Raw genomic sequence first — 19,705 nt, forward strand, 5'->3', positions numbered from 1 at the left:
CTCCCTGCCTCCTTCCCCCCCTCCCTGCCTCTCTCCCTCCCTCCCTGCCTCTCTCTTTCCCTCCCTGCCTCTCTCCCTCCCTCCCTGCCTCTCTCTTTCTCTCCCTGCCTCTCTCCCTCCCTCCCTGCCTCTCTCCCTCCCTCCCTGCCTCCTTCCCTCCCTCCCTGCCTCCTTCCCTCCCTCCCTGCCTCCTTCCCTCCCTCCCTGCCTCTCTCCCTCCCTCCCTGCCTCTCTCTTTCCCTCCCTGCCTCTCTCCCTCCCTCCCTGCCTCTCTCCCTCCCTCCCTGCCTCCTTCCCTCCCTCCCTGCCTCCTTCCCTCCCTCCCTGCCTCTCTCCCTCCCTCACTCTCTCCATCCACAATCATGGTCTCTCACCTTCTCTTTTCACTGCCGTCCCAGTTGTGGTCCCTTCATCTCCCCCCATTGCAGAGAACCGTCCTCCCAGTGACTCGGGCTGGGCCTCGCTATCACTACCTTACACCCAGCCTGGCTCATGATGACTCTGTCTCCGATCGGGATTTCTGAAGGAACAATCCGGGATTTTTGGCTGTTTTTGACGGGGTTCCAGCTGAGAGTGAGTAACGAGGGTAACCGCTGACGTTAACGCTCCGTGCAGCTGGCATTGACGGGACTGTATTTTTCTTTCTTTTTAAGGGAGCAACTGGTCTGGCAGGACCGCCAGGAGCGAGAGGGAAACCGGGAGCACAGGTATCCCAACATTCCGATTTCGTTAGCACACATCACTCAAACACAACGTGCCGGAGAAAGCAGCAAACTGCTTGTGGAAAATCGAGAAGGGATTCGTACAAGAGGCCGTTGGCTGTACAATTGGTGAAAGGTTGCAGGAGAGGGTGTATCAGTGATTTATTAGGGTGGTGCAGTGGATAGCACGGCTGCCTTACCGCCCCAAGGGGACCCGGGTTCGATTCCCGGCTTGGGTCACTGTCTGTGCGGAGTTTAAGAACATAAGAACATAAGAAATAGGAGCAGGAGTAGGCCATCTGGCCCTTCGAGCCTGCCCCGCCATTCAATAAGATCATGGCTGATCTGTCGTGGCTCAGTTCCACTTTCCCGCCCTCTCCCCATAACCCTTAATCCCCTCTCTTATCAAAAACCCATCAACCCGCTTCTTAAAAATATTTAGCGAGGCAGCCTCCACCACTTCAACGGGCAGAGAATTCCAGAGATTCACCACCCTTTGAGTGAAGAAGTTCCTCCTCAACTCCGTTCTGAACCGCCCCCCCTTTATCTTGAGGCTGTGCCCCCTAGTCCTACTGTCTTTTTTGAGCGGGAAGAGTCTTTCCACCTCTATCCTATCCATCCCATTCATCATCTTATACGTCTCAATGAGATCTCCCCTCATTCTTCTAAACTCTAACGAGTACAAGCCTAGTTTATTCAGCCTCTCCTCATAGCTCAACCCCCTCAACTCCGGTATCAGCCTAGTAAACCTCCTCTGCACTCCCTCCAAGGCCAAAATATCCTTGCGCAGTTTGAACATTCCCGTGTCTGCGCGGGTTTCTTCCGGGTGCTCCGGTTTCCTCCCACAGCCCAAAAGACGTGCTGGTTAGGGTGCATTGGCCATGCTAAATTCTCCCTCAGTGTACCCGAACAGGCGCCAGAGTGTGGCTACTAGGTCATTTTCATAGTAACTTCATTGCAGTGTTAATGTGAGCCTACTTCTGACACTCATAAATCAATAAACTTGAACTATTACAGTACATTTTACTACCTTTACAAAAGGTTTTAAAGTTTACAACAGGAGGAATATCCCGTAATGGTTTTTTTCAGCTATAGACCACAGCTGGAGGTGGGCATCACATTTATTGTGGGTCTACGATTGAATGATAACAATCTGACCAGCTACCTGAGAAGCTTGTGTATTCAAAGAGTTACTGCTTGAATATAATTGAGCAGTGATTTCAATGAAAGAATTCATGGAATTATACTAAGATGTCCATTCGGCCCACTGTATCCGTGCTGGTTTTGAACAAGCCCCATTGCCTTCTGTTCTTTCCCCATAGCCGCGTAAATTTCCTCCCTTTCAACTCTCTTCCCAGTTGCCTTTTGAAAGTTATTATTGAATCTGTTTCCACCGCCCTTCCAGGCGGCACATTCCAGATCACAACAACTCACCACGGCAAAATGTTTTGCCTCGTTGCCCCGGGTTCTTTTGCCGGTTACATTGGCCGGGAGTTTCCATCCATGCTCCGATCCCAAGGCTGGAAAATCCTGCCCAAGTTTAGCGGACTTTTATACGGGCTGTGTTCCAGCCGCTCCGATTCCCGTGGCAGGCGGGATGGGAAAATTCCATTCTTTAAGCCTGAACCCTCCAGCTGCTGAAAACAGCTCCTGCTTTTCATTCGGTTACATTTTATCATGATGTTGAACAAATCTATCAAATGTGAACACTCAACTTCAGAAGGTTCTTGGACAGTGCAGTACTTTGCGAACACTGAGCATCACAGAATCCCTACAGTGCAGAAGGAGGCTGTTTGACTCATCAAATCTACAATCCCACCCAGGCCCTATCCCCCATAACTCTACCTATTTACCCTGTTAATCCCCCTGACACTAAGGGGCAATCTAGCATGACCAATCAACCTAACCAGCACATTTTTGGACTGTGGGAGGAAACCCACGCAGACATGGGGAGAATGTGCAAAGTCCGCACACAGTGACGCAAGCCAGGAATTGAACCCGGGTCCTGTGCTGTGGTGCGGTGAGGCAGGCGTGCCAACCGCTGTGCCACCACACCATATGTGACTTGTATTTAATAGATAACCTGTCTCATTCTGTGGCACAGTTAGTGGACAATTAAAATGACATTAGACAGACAGCAAGGATGGTCATTGTGGATTGTTGAGATATCAGAGTTTCCACAGAACCAGAACTAATGATTTATTCCTCCAAAGGATTAAGTGTCTCAGATATTTGAATGAAAGCTCTTTATTAAAGGGGAATTGTTTTCTCCGAGAATGTTCCTGTAACTGATCATCAGAAAGTTGATGCTTTGTTTCCTTCTCCTCCTAGGGGAAAGTGGGTGACTCCGGACCCCAGGGCTTACAAGGTCCCCCAGGACCCGAGGTGAGGATTTCAGAGTAATTCGTTGCTGTAATTCCTCGTCTCGGTTTGGCAAGGTCGGGTATGTAAATATGAAGCAAAGAATTCTAACTCGTAATATTCCTGATCTCTCATTAATTCATGTTTGTCCAGTGACATTAATGCAGTAAAACATCCCAAGATGTTTCCATGGAAAACAAAAGCGTGAGGAATGGAATAGGCCCGAAGGCAGTCATGGGGCCCGCTCCGCTATTCAGGAGACTTTGGCTGGTTATCAATCCCAACTCCATTTCCCATCCCATTCCCAACCTCACTTTATTCTCTGAGTCTAAGGGCAGGGATTTTTGCTCCCATCAGTCACGCAATTTGCAGCACAGGAAGAGGCCATTCAGCCCATCGAGTCCATGCTGGCTTCTCCTCAGAACCAGCCAATCAGTCCTATTCCATCATTCTATTCCAGTTGCTCAGTAAGTTTATTTCCTGTAAGTGTCCATCCAATTTCCATTTGATGTCTCTGACCATCTCTGCTTCACCCATCCTCAAAAGTCACGAGTTCCAGGTCAAAACAACACGCTGTGTAGAAAAGTTCTTCCTCAAATTTCTCTTGCCCAAAACCTTAAGTCGGTTTCTCCAACCTCACCCATGTATTAACATACAGTGAAAAGTATTGTTTCTCGCGTGCTGTATAGACAAAATATACTGTTCATAGAGAAGGAAAGGAGAGAGTGCAGAATGTAGTGTTACAGTCATAGTGAGGGTGTCGAGAAAGATCAACCTAATGCGAGGTAGGTCCATTCAAAAGTCTGACGGCAGCAGGGAAGAAGCTGTTCTTGAGTCATTTGGTACGTGACCTCAGACTTTTGTATCTTTTTCCCAACGGAAGAAGATGGAAGAGAGAATGTCCGAGGTGTGTGGGGTCCTTAATTACGCTGGCTGCTTTGCCGAGGCAGCAGGAAATGTAGACAGAGTCAATGGTTTTGGCATCTGTTGTAACAGACTGTTTTTTTGTAGAAATATTTACTCACTTCAGTGTTGTAAAATCCCAGTGCTGAACACGGGCTCAATACTCAGCAGAAAGCAAACCATTTGGAATTAAGCAATCTTTCTCAGGATAAAATCACCCCACCTTTCAGCTGACAGGGCCCGATATTTGTGTCAGTGCTGTTAATACGGATTGTGAAGATAAATCTGTCGTGTTGCTGAGGTGTTTGTCTTTGCTGGAAAGATTCACAGACACGATTGTGTTGCCAACGTGCAGAGAAAAGGCTAAAGTTCTGCTCTTTCCAAAAGCTCACTTTGGGAACTAAGTTTAACGACGAAAGATCTGGGTTAAAGTTTCCATTTTTTTTTGAAGAAAGCACACATGTAGCCAGTTTTCTGTTCTGCTTCCAATTGGCAAACGTTCGCTGCGTATTCATTCCAACAACTCCTGTTACTGTTGCCCTTTGCAAACACAACTTTGATGACAAGAGGCGGGGATTCTATTGAATGATGTTATCTCATGGTTATCATTTCACTTTAAATAGTAGGCGGAAAAGTGAAGAATCAGAGAATCCCTACAGTCCAGAAGGAGGCCATTCGGCCCACTGAGTCTGCACTGACCACAATCCCACCCAGGTCCTATCCCCATACGCTAGTCTCCCAATTTAGCATGGCCAATCAATCTAACCCACACATCTTTGGCCTCTTTTAGGTTTATTATTAAATATCATACCATATATATCATAGAATATTATAATTTATTATTAAATATCATAGAACATAAATATCACAGTACAGAAGCCCAAGAACCACAATCCCATCTTGGCCCTATTCTCCCTGACACTAGGGGCAATTTAACATAGCCAATCAACCCAACCCGCACATCTTTGGACTGTAGGAGGAGCACCCAGAGAAAACCCACGCAGACACGGGGAGAATGTGCAAACTAACATAGACAGCGACCCGAGGCCGGATTTGAACCGGGGTTCCTGGCCCTGTGAGGCAGCAGTGCCGACCACTGTGCCACCAGAGACAGAGCAGTGTGAATATAATAGATCTTCACAACCACCACCATCTCCTAACTCCCCAGAGCACCAGTCAGGTGTGTGATAGAGTACTCTCCACTTGCCTGGGAAAGAGCATCTCCAACAACACACAAAAACAGAGAACACTGGAAGATCTCAGCAGGTCTGACAGCATCTGTAGAGGGAGAACAGAGCCAACATTTCGAGTGTGGGTGACTTTTTGTCAGAGGGTTTCTTTACTCAAACTTCAGTGTCATCCACAACAAAGCAGTTCATTAGATCACCTTCAAATTCCTCAGTGACACACAGGGACACACACACAGTGGCAGCATTGACACACAGAGCAGATAGTCAGTAACTTTTTCCCAGGGTGGAAGAGTCAATTATTAGGGGGCGCAGGTTTAAGGTGTGAGGGGTAAGGTTTAAAGGAGAGGTACAAGGCAGATATTTTACACTGACCAGAAACTGAACTGGACTAGCCATATGAATACTGTGGTTACCAGAGCAGGTCAAAGGCCTGACCTCCCCAAAAGCCTGTCCACCATCTACAAGGCACAGGTCAGGAGTGTGGTGGAATAGCCCCCACTTGCCTGGATGGGGGCAGCTCCAACAACACTCAGGAAGTTCGACACCATCCAGGATAAAGCAGCCTGCTTGATTGCTGACCCTTCCATAAACATTCAATCCCTCCACTACTGACGAACAGTGGTAGCCGTGTGTACCATGTATAAGATGCACTGTAGGAACTCACCAAGGATCCCGAGGCAGCACCTTCCAAACCCACAACCTCCACCATCTAGAAGGGCAAGAGCAGCAGATACCTGGGACCACCCCCACCTGGAGGTTCCCCTCCAAGTCACTCATCATCCTGACTTAGAAACGTATCGCCATTCCTTCACTGTCACTGGGTCAAAATCCTGGAATTCTCTCTCTAACAGCACTGTGGGTGTACCTACACCTCAGGGATTGCAGCAGGTTGAAGAAGGCAGCTCACCACCACTTTCTGAAGGGCAACTAGGGATAGAAAATAAATGCCAGTGACACCCGCATTCCGTGAATTAATAAAATAAAACTCCTGGAATAAATGCACGGCACAAAGCATTCTGGTTAATTCCCGGATCTGCTAGCCGCACTTTTCTTTAAGAGATTGGTTGCAGATGTTCATCAAAGCCTGAAGTTTCCAGATAAAATGTGAAACCTCACATTTACTCATACCCGTCTTCTTAAAATTGGCGGAATGAATTCCAACAACGCAATATCTTAACCGTTAATTAACAATTGGCCTGAGTAAACTCGAATGGGAATCTTGTCTTTTCCAGGAATGAGTTGGAAGGGCAACAGAGAATGAACTGTTCACAAAGGCTGAGATGCTTTGAGAGTACGTCAAGCTGAGAGTGGTTTTGAAGTTTAATTGCCTTTACGAGATGTAGGAATTGATAATAGCCACATGGTGGCATCTAATATAGTGTGAAATATTTCCATCTATTTGTATAACAAATCGGACCTAAATTAGAACATAAGAACATAAGAAATAGGAGCAGGAGTAGGCCATCTAGCCCTTCGAGCCTGCCCCGCCATTCAATAAGATCATGGCTGATCTGTCGTGGCTCAGTTCCACTTTCCCGCCCTCTCCCCATAACCCTTAATCCCCTCTCTTATCAAAAACCCATCAACCCGCGTCTTAAAAATATTTAGCAAGGCAGCCTCCACCACTTCAACGGGCAGAGAATTCCAGAGATTCACCACCCTTTGAGTGAAGAAGTTCCTCCTCAACTCTGTTCTAAACTGTCCCCCCCTTTATCTTGAGGCTGTGCCCCCTAGTCCTACTGTCCTTTCTGAGCGGGAAGAGTCTCTCCACCTCTATCCTATCCATCCCATTCATCATCTTATATGTTCTGAGCGGGAAGAGTCTCTCCACCTCTATCCTATCCATCCCATTCATCATCTTATATATTAGTCTTCCCTCAATCTTCCCCAATAGGCGTAGACAAAGGTATAGTTAGAGGAGGGCACTCCCAATGTTAAAACGGTGGCGCAGGCTCGTTGGGCTGAAGGGCCTGTTTCCCGTGCTGTGTTGTTCTTTGTTTGTTCTTTGTTCTATTAGTACCTACGATTAAACTGGGCGTATTGTGGCAGAGAAATTATGTTCCCGGACTCATCATTCAGAGCTCTGATCTAAAGACCTTGAGAAGTCTCATGACACCAGGTTAAAGTCCAACAGGTTTATTTGACAGTAAACACCACAAGCTTTCAGGGTTTGCCCCAAATGTATTTTCGGGGGTTTGGGAGCAAACCCTGAAAGCTTGTGGGTTTACTATTAAATAAACCTGTTGGACTTTAACCTGGTGTCGTCAGACTTCTTACTGTGTTTACCCCAGTCCAACGCTGGCATCTCCACATCTAAAGAACTTGAGACACAGGTTCAAATCCCACCATGGTAGCTAAGGGCAATTTTAATTACATTAAATTAAACCAAATAAAAAGCTCGTGTCAGTGGTGGTGGCCATGAAATTATTGGATTGTTGTAAACACCCAACTGGTTCACTAATGTCCGTTAGGGAAGGAAATCTGCCGTCCTTACCCAGTCTAACCTCCCTGTGACTCCAGATCCACAGCAATGTGGCTGACTCTTAATTCCCTATAGAATGACCAAGCAAATCATTTACTTGTATTCAAAATGGTGACTCGTCGTCACTTACTCAAGGACAGTTAGGGATGGACACTAAATTCTGGCCTTAGCAGCGGTGCCCACACCTGTTCATGGGATGTGGGCATTGCTGGTTGGACCAGCATTTATTGCCCATCTCAGAGGACAATTGAGAGTCAACCCCATTGCTGTGACTCTGGAGTCACATATAGGCCAGACCAAGTAAAGACAGCAGATTTCCTTCCCTAAAGGATATTGGTGAACCAGATGGATGTTTACGACAATCACCAATGATTTTATGGCCATCATTAGACTTTTAATTCCAAATTCTTATTGAATTCAAATTTCAGCATCTACGATGGCAGGATTTGAACCTGGGTCCCCTGAGGATTAACCTCTAGGTTAATGGTGCAGCGACAATATCAATACGCTACTGCCTCCCCTAATGTAATGTCCATTAAGTTCATCCAGCTGTTCCGCTATTCAGTTAGGTCAGGGTTTATCTGCATCTTAACTCCACCCTATGGATTTCATGTAAAAATGATTTAGAAGAATGCTCCCATAACTGTGAGGTTATAACGATCAAGAAAGATTGAACGGGAAAGGGCTAGAACAGGCTGAGGGCTGACCTGATAGAGTTGTTGTGATAATGTGCCAGCTGCTATTGTGGTGTAATAGTGCTGAGCAGAACAAGGGTGAACATGGAACTGGAGAATAGTATGGGTATGATGTATAGAGTCACATGGTAAGAGGCTCTGGTAGAAAAGACACTCTGTCAGTAAGCAACCCAACTACATGGAATCAGCATCACACTGCCAGTAACCTGGGATCTGTAAATGGTTTGAAGCTGGTGATAATCTGTTCATGCTTGAAGTTTCTCAACACCAAGACATCACCATGCATCATATTAGAACAAGGTGTGCAGAGATGGGATTGGAAGTGATGACCAATGCCAATAATACCATGGCGATTGGCGGTGGTGCAGAATAGCAGAGTAGGCTCAAAGGGCCGAATGGCCTACTCCTGCTGCTAATTTCTATCTTTCTATGAAGGGTGACAGCTAAATGCATGAACCCAGAACAGTATCACAAGGTATGGGAGACTGAAGCCTAACTAGAATGGTGTGTACCTAAGAAAAGAATTGAAAGAGATTTGAGTGAGCCCTAGGGATAAGGAGCAGAAAAGGCTGAGCTGAATGAAAAGGTTCATCACCCGGCAAAATGGTTGGAAAATAAGATGGCAAATGGGAATGAAGATTCCGTTTGTGAAACGTAAACAGGCTTCAAGAACATGGCGGAGGCAACAGAGAAAGAAAACCTGAGTCCACTCTAGGGATGAACAGAGTGCACGTTCCCCCCTCGGAAGGAACCAGACAGATCCACGGTGTCAGATAAAAGCAGATGAGTTGTTCATGAAGAGATCCGCGATTTGAAGGAGCGCAAAAAAGTGAATCAAATGGAGCCAGAAACAACTACCACTCCAGCAAATCTGACAGCCCGAAATGTGGAAGGACTCTCAATCTCCAAACTGACTGAATTTACTGGAAATGAGGAACAGGGACACGAGGTAAGACATTCTCTCGGAATAGCCCATTAGAAGGGAGGAAAGTTTCCCTCTGAAATGAAAGGGGGGATGTTGTGATGTACGTGAACCTGTTATTGGAATGTAAAGGTGCTGAGCAGAGAAAGGCTTAACATGGGACTGCAGAGTAGCATGGTCTGATATATAAAGACCCATTGCAAGTGTAGCTGATAGAACAGTCTAGAGAGACACCCTGTAAATTAGCAGCCTCCCCGCGTGGAAACAGCACCTGGCACGCCCGTAATGTGGGGTCTAAATAGTCAGAGGTTAGCGATAATTTAAACAATCGTATTTACTTCACGATTGCTTTGAAATTCCTGGAAGTAGGGAAATGCTTGCGTACAAAAGAAAGAATGTCACAAAGCTGGAGTAACATAAAACCAGCCTGATAATCCTACAAAGAAAAGCTGAAGGAGATTTGCATTTCCGATTGTAATTCTGAATTTCAAATCGAGTTCGCCTACGTTGAATTCCTTTGAAGTAAAGTGAGTCATTCCTAAACTCTGGTTCAGATGTTTTACATCGTACACCAGAGGCTTATCTCCAGGGTGTGAGAGCAAAGGAGGAATGAGGGGTCAGAATGGAAACATTAACACGTGCCCACATCCACTTATCCCTGTAGCTTTTTGCTGGTCGAGGTGAGGAATACATTGTCCCCTTGCTCAACACAAGTTCTACACAATATGTTCCAGCAAATATATTGATCACATCATTATAAAAGGAAGAATTGTCTCAGATTTTTTACACAGAGGGTGGTGGGTGCCTGGAACTCGCTGCCGGGGGAGGCAGTGGAAGCGGATACAGTAGTGACTTTTAAGGGGCGTCTTGACAAGTACATGAATAGGATGAGAATAGAGGGATATGGTCCTCGGAAGGGTAGGGGGTTTTAGTTAAGTCGGGCAGCATGGTCGGTGCAGGCTTGGAGGACCGAAGGGCCTGTTCCTGTGCTGGAATTTTCTATGTTCTTTCTTCTGCAACACAATGCCTTTCATAAGATTCATAAGAACTAAGAGCAGGAGTCAACAATTCAGCTCCTCGAGCCTGCTCCGCCATTTAATATAATCATGGCTGATTTCACCTCAACCTCAATTGAGGTTCAAACCCTTACCGATTAAAAACCTGCCCACCCCTTCTTTAACTTTACTCAAAGTCCCAACAACCACCGCACCCTGGGGTAGTGAACTCCACAGACTCACCACCCTTTGAGAGAAGTAACTTCTCATCTCTGTTGTAAATCTGCCACCCTTTATCCTAAAACTTTGACAGCCATTTCTATATTGCCTCATAAGAGGAATCATCCTCTCCACCTCTACTTTGTCAATCCCCCTTATCATCTCGTTGACCTCAATTCAATCTCCTTTCATTCTTCTAAACTCCAGAGAGTATCGGCCTAAACTGCCCAATCTCTTTTATAAAACAGACACCTCATCTCCGGAACCTCCTCTGAACTGCCTCCAAGGCAACTACTCAAGTGAGGGCACCGAAACCGTTCACAATATTCTGAGTGTGATCTCACTAATGCTTTGTACAGGAGCAGCAACACTTCATTACTTTTATATTCCATTCCTTTAGCAATAAATGCCAACACTCCACTTGCCGTTAAGGATGCTGGAAGCAGATTCAGTTATCGAAAACGGGGTACACTTGAAATTGAAAACTTTGTGGGACTACACCGGGGTGGGATAGCAGCACTTTTGTAGATAGACCAAACGATCTCCTCCAAGGCTGCCTAATTCAATGCCTGTAATCTCTGAGATTCACATGGCGGATGATTAAATAATCTCTTATCAGTAAAGTTAAAAGGAAAAGAAAAGCTTTTTGTGGATGATGTTTGGGAATAATTTGTGTGTTCCGCACACACGTGTACCAATGTGTTTATCTGACTGTTTAAAGTAGAGAGGTCGGCAATTAAACACTTCCAGATCTTTCTCAAATGCTTCCAGGTCTTTGGATACTTTGAAAAGCATCTTGTACGTTCGAGCTGGGTCAACGCTCGGGTTTTAGCTGCCTAGCTTGGTGTCAGAAGTTCCTTCCTCGTTTCCACTGCGAACGCAGAGGTTGACTCAGATCAGAGGGGGTTGCTTTTGAGCAGAGTTGCTGGTGTTCCAGGAGTGGTGTGTATCAGCCTCTTCATTCATACTCTGGGTCAGCAGGACCGCAGTCTAGACAGAACCAATGAATTGGCTCCAGAGTTTGATCAGAGGGCATTATCCAGCTCAATGCATTGCCTTCCAAAACCGCTTTGCTGAAAATGCAGGGATAGCAGGAGGCCATTCAGCCCCTCCGGTTGAGGCCGCACGCAAATAAAATTCAATCTCTGATGATCTGTAACTTAACACTATCTTTTCACCTTGATTCCACCACACACACCTTTCAACCTCAGTTTCAATATTTTCAGTTGACTTCCAGCGTCCACAGTTTTTTGCGGGGAGCGGGTTCCAGATTCCCAATCCCGTTGGCATGGCATCATCCCAAACGGTCCAGCTGGAATTTTAAGCTTCTTGCCCCTCTAAACTCACCAACTGGATGAATTAGTCTCGGGATTCTCTGACCTCGCCCCTGCCTGGGATTCGCTGACCTCTCCCACAGCCAGGATTCTCCAGTCCCGCTGCAGTGAATGGAGTTTTGGCTGGGATTCTCCGTTCTCGCTGGCAGCGGTAGTAGGGCGTGCGAACCGGAGAACTCCGGCTATTGTTTCTCTCTCTCTCCCTCTACCCTACCAAATCTCTAAAGCACTCCAATTATATCACCTCTTGATTTTCGAGTGAAAACAATGCCAGCTTGTGTTAGTTGTCCTCATTATGTAACTCTGGTGAGGACTTTGCTGAAGTTCAGTGAAGTGTAGAACGCATGTTAAAATAAACTATATTATTTGGGCGGCACGGTAGCACAGTGGTTAGCACTGCTACTTCACAGCCCCAGGGACCTGGGTTCGATTCCCGGCTTGGGTCACTGTCTGTGTGGAGTTTGCACATTCTCCTCGTGTCTGTGTGGGTTTTGTCCCACAGTCCAAAGATGTGTGGGTTAGGTTGATTGGCCATGCTAAAATTGCCCCTTAGTGTCCTGAAATGCGTAGGTTAGAGGGATTAGTGGGTAAAATATCTAGGAATATGGGGGTAGGGCCTGGGTGGGATTGTGGTCAGTGCAGACTTGATGGGCCGAATGGCCTCTTTCTGTACTGTAGGATTTCTATGATTCTATATTTCTGATGCATTCTAATGGTAGTCTTGATCGTTTTTACCATTAACAGTTGGTAAGTAAATGTTCTTTGCTGCATTCGTCATGGCAACGCGTCTATCAACTAGAGTCCACTTGCCAACCAATCAGCTCTCTTCTCAAGCGGTATAAATTGTTCTTCCCTTTATTCTTTGATTTATCTTGCGAGCTGTCCTGATGAGTACAAGGTGAAAAACTTTGGTAGCATGTATCCTTTTTCAGCAATTCTCTTTTTCCCTGTTTGTTTTAGGGTTTCCCAGGAGACATTGGTTTACCAGGCCCAAACGGACCACAGGGCACAAAGGTAAGTTGGTAAAATAAACCTCACCTGTTTTTCAATAAAAAATAGGAAATTTTCAGGCGGTCAGGCAGTTTCCAAAGCGAGAAAATGAAATAGAAGCATAGAACCTCAACAGGAGTAGGCCATTTGGCCCTTCAAGCCTGCTGCACCATTCATTATGATCATGTCTCTACCTCAATGCCATATTCCCACTTTCCCTCCATATCTCTTAACGCTATTACAATCTAAAAAATTAACTCTTTCTTAAATATATTCAGTGACTTGGACTCCACAGCCTTCTGTGAGAAAGAATTCCACAGGTTTGCCACCCTCCTCATGGGCAGGCGATGGCCAAGCTAATGTTCTGGGGACATTGGTTCGAATCCCACCAGGGCAGATGGTGGAAATTGAATTCAATTTAAAAAATCTGGAATTAAGAATCTACTGATGACCATGAAACCGTTGTTGATTGTCGGGAAAACCCATCTGGTTCACTAATATCCTTTGGGGAAGGAAATCTGCCACCCTTACCTGGTCTGGCCTACATGTGACTCCAGAACCACAGAAATATGGTTGACTCTCAACTGCCCTCAGGCTGGGAGTGGCAGTGGGGCGAGTGGCCGAGAATTCTGGCCTGTGTCAAGGGATTTGGGAAGAGCCGTGATCATGGGGAGTAAGTTTGAAAAGCTAAAGGATCTACTCCTGTTAGTTGCAGCCTCCGCAGGGTTTTGCTTTTAGCTTTGATCTACTCCGATTTTCTCTGCTTCTACAACTCCATTTGGCCAGAGTTACCAATCCTCACTTTGCTTTTCCCTTCCGATGGCCAGTTATTGTGCGAGGCTAGGAGGGAATTCTCCAATTTTACCCTCCCTCGCTTCTTGGGATGAAGGCAAGTCACGCACAGCACCATGACCTCCACCAGGAGTCAGGCAAGGAAACAGTTCCCAAATCCACCCCATGCGATTGACATCAATCTGATACACTTGGCCATCCAGCCAACTAAGCCAACAACTCCCCCCTCATCGCCAGAAGTCTGAGTTGTTGTGGCAACGTGCACTTTACATGGATTCTGTGGTCCAGATCTATGGATAGCACCAAAATTCTTTCCATTACACAGTTGATCAGTCACCTCTCCAGATCTTGCTCCCTGCCATTGTACACCAGAAGGACCTGCAGGTGGATAAAGGACCTCTTTGCCTTTGTTGTGAATGCAGTTTCCTTCGCCATCAAATCATGGAGTGGGACTTGGATTCCGGGTCTTACTATGCGTAGCAACAGTCGTTGCCAAAGACCTTCCTTCATTTTGCACGGAGACACTGAAAATGAAAAATATCTGAATCCACAATGCCCTCAAATCTACCAACAGTGAGGTTAGCCCATCTTAATAAGGAAACCAAAACTCTGCACAATACCCTGGCTGAGCTCTCACCGAGACCTCGTACAACTGCAATAAGACACCCAGAGAAGTCACATGTGTTCTATCAACAGTGAGGTTAGCCCACGTTAACAGGCAGAGTATCTGTCATTGAAATTCTGTGTCATAGGTTTCAGATTCAGTATTTGTTTTTAACGATATGTTGTTATATGTGACCCAAAAACACAAAAAAAGTTAGAGATAAAGGCAAAATACTGCAGATACTGGAACCTGAAACAAATACAGAGAATGCTGGGCAATCTCAGCAAGTCTGACAGCATCTGTAGAGAGTTTAGCTTAAAGTTTATTTATTAGTGTCACAAGTAGGCTTACATTAACACAGCAATGAAGTTACTGTGAAAATCCCCTAGTCGCCACACTCTGGCACCTCTTCAGGTACACTAAGGGTCAATTTAGCACGGCCAATGTACCTAACCAGCGCGCCTTTCAGATTGTGGGAGGAAACCGGAGCACCCGGAGGAAACCCACGCAGATATGGGGAGAATGTGCAAACTCCACACAGACAGTGACCCGAGCCGGGAATCGAACCCGGGTCCCTGGCGCGGTGAGGCATCCGTGCTAACCCACTGTGCCACCCCATTGGCTCTATTCTCTCTCCACAGATGCTGACAAAAGTATGTTTACATTCTGAAGAAAGAATCTACTTTTAGAATTCCACTCCGAGAAGTCAGTTTTAATTTGCTAAGCCTGATGCAGCGTTTTTTTTATAATAACATTAATGTGTTTTGTGTTTGCGTTTGGAACTGTTCAGGGAACTCCAGGTGACAGGGGGCCACCAGGACCACAGGGACCAAAGGGAGAAGAGGTAAGCAAGCAAACACCACCCCGCCCTCCCCCGCCCCCCCCCCCAGAGAATGATCAATAAAATGTTCATGTCCCAAACTGCACATTCCCCGAAAGTCCAATTAGTCAAGGAGATTGAACAATTCATGTTCCGATCAAGGATTATTTCCTCATGTGTTTCATTAAGTCTGTTACTGGAAGAAAGATTTATATTTGTGGGCTGGAGTTTCTCCCCCCTCCAGGAATGGAGTAGGAATTGGGACATTTCCCAGCCTGGTTGGAGAAGAGCTGGCTACAAGGACAGGATTTTCTCACTCACCCACTGCACTCTGTTAAGACCACGACAAATAGAAACAGGAGTGGGCCATTTGGCCCCTCGAGCCTGCTCCACCATTCAGTGGGATCATGACTGATCCAAAATTCCTCACGTCCACTTTCCTGTAACACTCGATTCCGTTACTGATCAAAATTCTATCTATCCCAGCCTTAAAGATACACAGTGACTCTACCCCCCCCACAGCTCTCTGTGGCAAAGAGTTCCAAAGACTCACAGCCCTATAAGACAAGAAATTCCTCCTCAACTCAGTTTTAAATTGGCACCCCTTTATCCTGAGACTGTGCCCCCTGGTCTCCCGTGAAGGGAAACATCCTTCCAGCATTCACTCTGTCAAGCCCCTTAAGGGTCCTAAGAACATAAGAACATAAGAAATAGGAGCAGGAGTAGGCCATCTAGCCCTTCGAGCCTGCCCCGCCATTCAATAAGATCATGGCTGATCTGTCGTGGATCAGTTCCACATTCCCGCCCTCTCCCCATAACCCTTAATCCCCTCTCTTATCAAAAACCCATCAACCCGCGTCTTAAAAATATTTAGCGAGGTAGCCTCCACCACTTCAACGGGCAGAGAATTCCAGAGATTCACCACCCTTTGAGTGAAGAAGTTCCTCCTCAACTCCGTTCTAAACCGCCCCCCCTTTATCTTGAGGCTGTGCCCCCTAGTCCTACTGTCCTTTGAGTGGGAAGAGCCTCTCCACCTCTATCCTATCCATCCCATTCATCATCTTATACGTCTCAATGAGATCTCCCCTCATTCTTCTAAACTCTAACGAGTACAAGCCTAATTTATTCAGCCTCTCCTCATGCTCAACCCCCTCAACTCCAGCATCAGCCTAGTAAACCTCCTCTGCACTCCCTCCAAGGCCAAAATATCCTTGCGTAAGTACGGCGCCCAAAACTGCACACTGTACTCCAGCTGCGGCCTCACCAGTGCCCTATACAGCTGCAGCAAGACCTCCCTACTTTTATATTCAATCCCCCTCGCTATGAAGGCCAGCATCCCATTCGCCTTCCTGACCACCTGCTGCACCTGCAGGCTGGGTTTTTGCGACTCATGCACAAGGACCCCGAGGTCCCTCTGCACCGTCGCATGCTGCAGTTTTTCGCCACGTAAGTAATAATCCTTCCTACCATTATTCCTACCAAAGTGGACAACCTCACATTTGCCAACATTAAATTCCATTTGCCATTTCCTGGCCCATTTGCCCAGCCTATCTAGATCCTTCTGCAGACTCTCCACAACTTCCGTGCAATTTGCCGTTCCACCAATCTTGGTGTCATCAGCAAATTTCGACACCCTACACTCGGTTCCCTCCTCCAGATGATCTATATAAATGGTAAATAGCTGAGGCCCCAGCACCGACCCCTGGGGCACTCCTGTATGTTTCAATGAGGTCACCTCTCATGGAACCAATGAATCCTCAGTGATGGTAAGATACACAAAGAAAATGCTTCAAAAACAACAGAAGTTCATTGATAACTTTGTACTTGATTGAAAAAAACTTACTTTTCCTGCAGGATAATGGAAGTGTCAATCCTCCAAATCCTTTATTGAATATAAAAGTAGGGAGGTCTTGCTGCGGCTGTATAGGGCATTGGTGAGGCCGCAGCTGGAGTACTGTGTGCAGTTTTGGGCGCCGCACCTGCGCAAGGATATTTTGGCCCTGGAGGGAGTGCAGAGGAGGTTTACTAGGCTGATACCGGAGTTGAGGGGATTGAGCTATGAGGAGAGGCTGAATAAACTAGGCTTGTACTCGTTAGAGTTTAGAAGAATGAGGGGAGATCTCATTGAGGCGTATAAGATGATGAATGGGATGGATAGGATAGAGGTGGAGAGACTCTTCCTGCTCAGAAAGGACAGTAGGACTAGGGGGCACAGCCTCAAGATAAAGGGGAGGCGGTTTAGAACGGAGTTGAGGAGGAACTTCTTCACTCAAAGGGTGGTGAATCTCTGGAATTCTCTGCCCGTTGAAGTGGTGGAGGCTGCCTCGCTAAATATATTTAAGAAGCGGGTTGATGGGTTCTTGATAAGAGAGGGGATTAAGGGTTATGGGGAGAGGGCGGGAAAGTGGAACTGAGCCACAACAGATCAGCCATGATCTTATTGAATGGCGGGGCAGGCTCGAAGGGCTAGATGGCCTACTCCTGCTCCTATTTCCTATTTCTTATGTAAACCCTTTACTATTCATAGCAGAAACTGCAAGCACTTGAAACAACTTTATCTTGTATAAATGAAACAATTTTCAGCACAGAGCAGGCATTAGACAGAGTCATCTCCCCCAGAACCTTTCGGGAAACTCTCCAACTCTGAGGCTGTGGTCACAGAGTTTGGACAGTTACTGAGACCCAGACATTTCACAGAAAAAACCATGTCTAACACCTGGATAACTACACAATTGACTTCCCGATCCATCCTCCAACTTTCCAATTGATCCGACCACCGACCCCAATACCCAACTCCCTTCCTGAACTGCCGACTCTCCAAACTCCCAAACGTTCTCATGACCTGATCTGATTACACCTCCGGCCCAACCATACACGACAGTCCTCTGACTACCCTTTGATTCCCCGACTATTTCCTAACGGAGCAACGTGAGTGTCAGTGGGACACTCCAGCAGACCAAGGATGAAGATGTCGGTAAGAGAGCAAGGTGCAGGGTTAAAATTACAACCCAGGAGCTGACCAGAGATGTTCCACGCAAAGGGGTCACCCTGTCTGCACAGGGATATTAGATAGGTTACGTCGGTGGGTAACAGTGCGGCAGGTGGAGTATTGACTAAGGGAAAATGTGAGACTTGGCAGGAAGAACAGAAAAGCAGAATATTATTACAATGGAGAGAAACTGCAAAATGTTGCCGGGGTGGGAGGGGGAAGTGGGGTGTGGTTTGGGTGTCCTTGTACCTAAATCACAAAAGGTCAGCGTACAGATACAGCAAATAATTGGGAAGGCAAATTAAATGTTAGCCTTTATTGGACAGGGAATGGAATATTAAAGGAGGAAGGTTTTGCTCCAGTTGTACACCCTGTATTCAATGGTCACTTTACATATTAATAAAGTCCTGCCGTTATTGTTCCCGCTAGATTTCCTGACCATGCCATTTATTCTGATGTCTGCAGTATATAACTGTAGAACATAGAACATTCCAGCGCAGTACAGGCCCTTCGGCCCTCGATGTTGCGCCGACCTGTGGAACCAATCTAACGACCCTCTAACCTAAACTATTCCAATGTTATCCATATGCCTATCCACTGACCATTTGAACGCCCTTAGTTGGCGAGTTCACAACTGCTGCGGGCAGGGCATTCCACGCCCTTACTACCCTCTGAGTAAAGAACCTACCTCTGACATCCGTCCTATAATTACCACCCCTTAATTTAAAGCTATGTCCCCTCGAGTTAGCCATCACCATCCGAGGAAGAAGGCTCTCACTGTCCACCCTATCTAACCCTCTTACCATCTTGTATGCCTCAATTAGGTCACCTCGTAACCTTCTTCTCTCCAATGAAAATAACCTCAAGTCCCTCAGTCTTTCCTCATAAGACCTTCCCACCATACCAGGCAACATGCTGGTAAACCTCCTCTGCACCCTTTCCAATGCTTCCACATCTTTCTTATAATGCAGCGACCAGAACTGTACCCGATACTCCAAGTGCGGCCGCACCAGAGTTTTGTACAGTTGCAACATGACCTCACGGCTGTGATCGCAAACACTCTGAACTCTAACATATTTGCAAATTTATCCTTGATCCACAGGGGGATGAAGGCCCATTGGGACCTCCAGGAAGCCATGGACCACTGGTAAGATCCAAACTGTACCACTACAATGTTTCTCCAGAACCAGAAGACACACAAACCCAGTACAGCTTTGTTAATCCTGTAAAGAAAAACAGGAAAGAGATATCGTAGAAACATTGAAACATAGAAGACAGGAGCAGGAGGCCCTTCGAGACTGCTCCGCCATTCATCACCATCATGGCTGATTGTCCAACTCAATAGCCTAATCCTGCTTTCTCCCCACAACCTTTGATCCCATTCACCCCAAGTGTTGTATCTAACCATCTCTTGAATACGTTGAATATCATACAGTGCCATTCCACCAATATTTATTGAGTTGAATTCATCTGCAATTAATCGCAGGGAAAAAGTGTCAATTTCCTTTTTGGGATAATGGGGCTTTTATTTAACTTTTAGCAGAAACTCCAGTTGGTGGAATCAGAGACATACTTTTATTGGTGTCAGCATGTTGCTGGAATACATGCCAGGCAGTTTTTTTTATCTGCAGTGTGTGCTGAGAACTGCTGGAATGCGCTCTCAGGGGGCGAATGCTGTTCTTTAATTGTTGGCGAGTTTGTGTCCCTT

General features: G+C 46.4%; 1 protein-coding gene across 1 annotated transcript in view; it reads left to right on the plus strand.

The window, feature by feature from the left end:
- col24a1 (collagen type XXIV alpha 1) overlaps positions 1 to 19,705 on the plus strand; it is a 317,299-nt gene that overhangs the window by 179,373 nt on the left and 118,221 nt on the right. Inside the window, exons 18-22 of the mRNA XM_080195089.1 lie at positions 654 to 707; positions 3,033 to 3,086; positions 12,763 to 12,816; positions 14,979 to 15,032; positions 19,100 to 19,144. Of these exons, the coding sequence (XP_080051215.1) occupies positions 654 to 707; positions 3,033 to 3,086; positions 12,763 to 12,816; positions 14,979 to 15,032; positions 19,100 to 19,144 (261 nt within the window). The remainder of the gene's footprint in view (positions 1 to 653; positions 708 to 3,032; positions 3,087 to 12,762; positions 12,817 to 14,978; positions 15,033 to 19,099; positions 19,145 to 19,705) is intronic.

The sequence above is a fragment of the Carcharhinus amblyrhynchos genome, chromosome 9, assembly GCF_965287045.1.
Source record: "Carcharhinus amblyrhynchos chromosome 9, sCarAmb.v2.hapA, whole genome shotgun sequence".
NCBI lineage: Eukaryota > Metazoa > Chordata > Chondrichthyes > Carcharhiniformes > Carcharhinidae > Carcharhinus > Carcharhinus amblyrhynchos.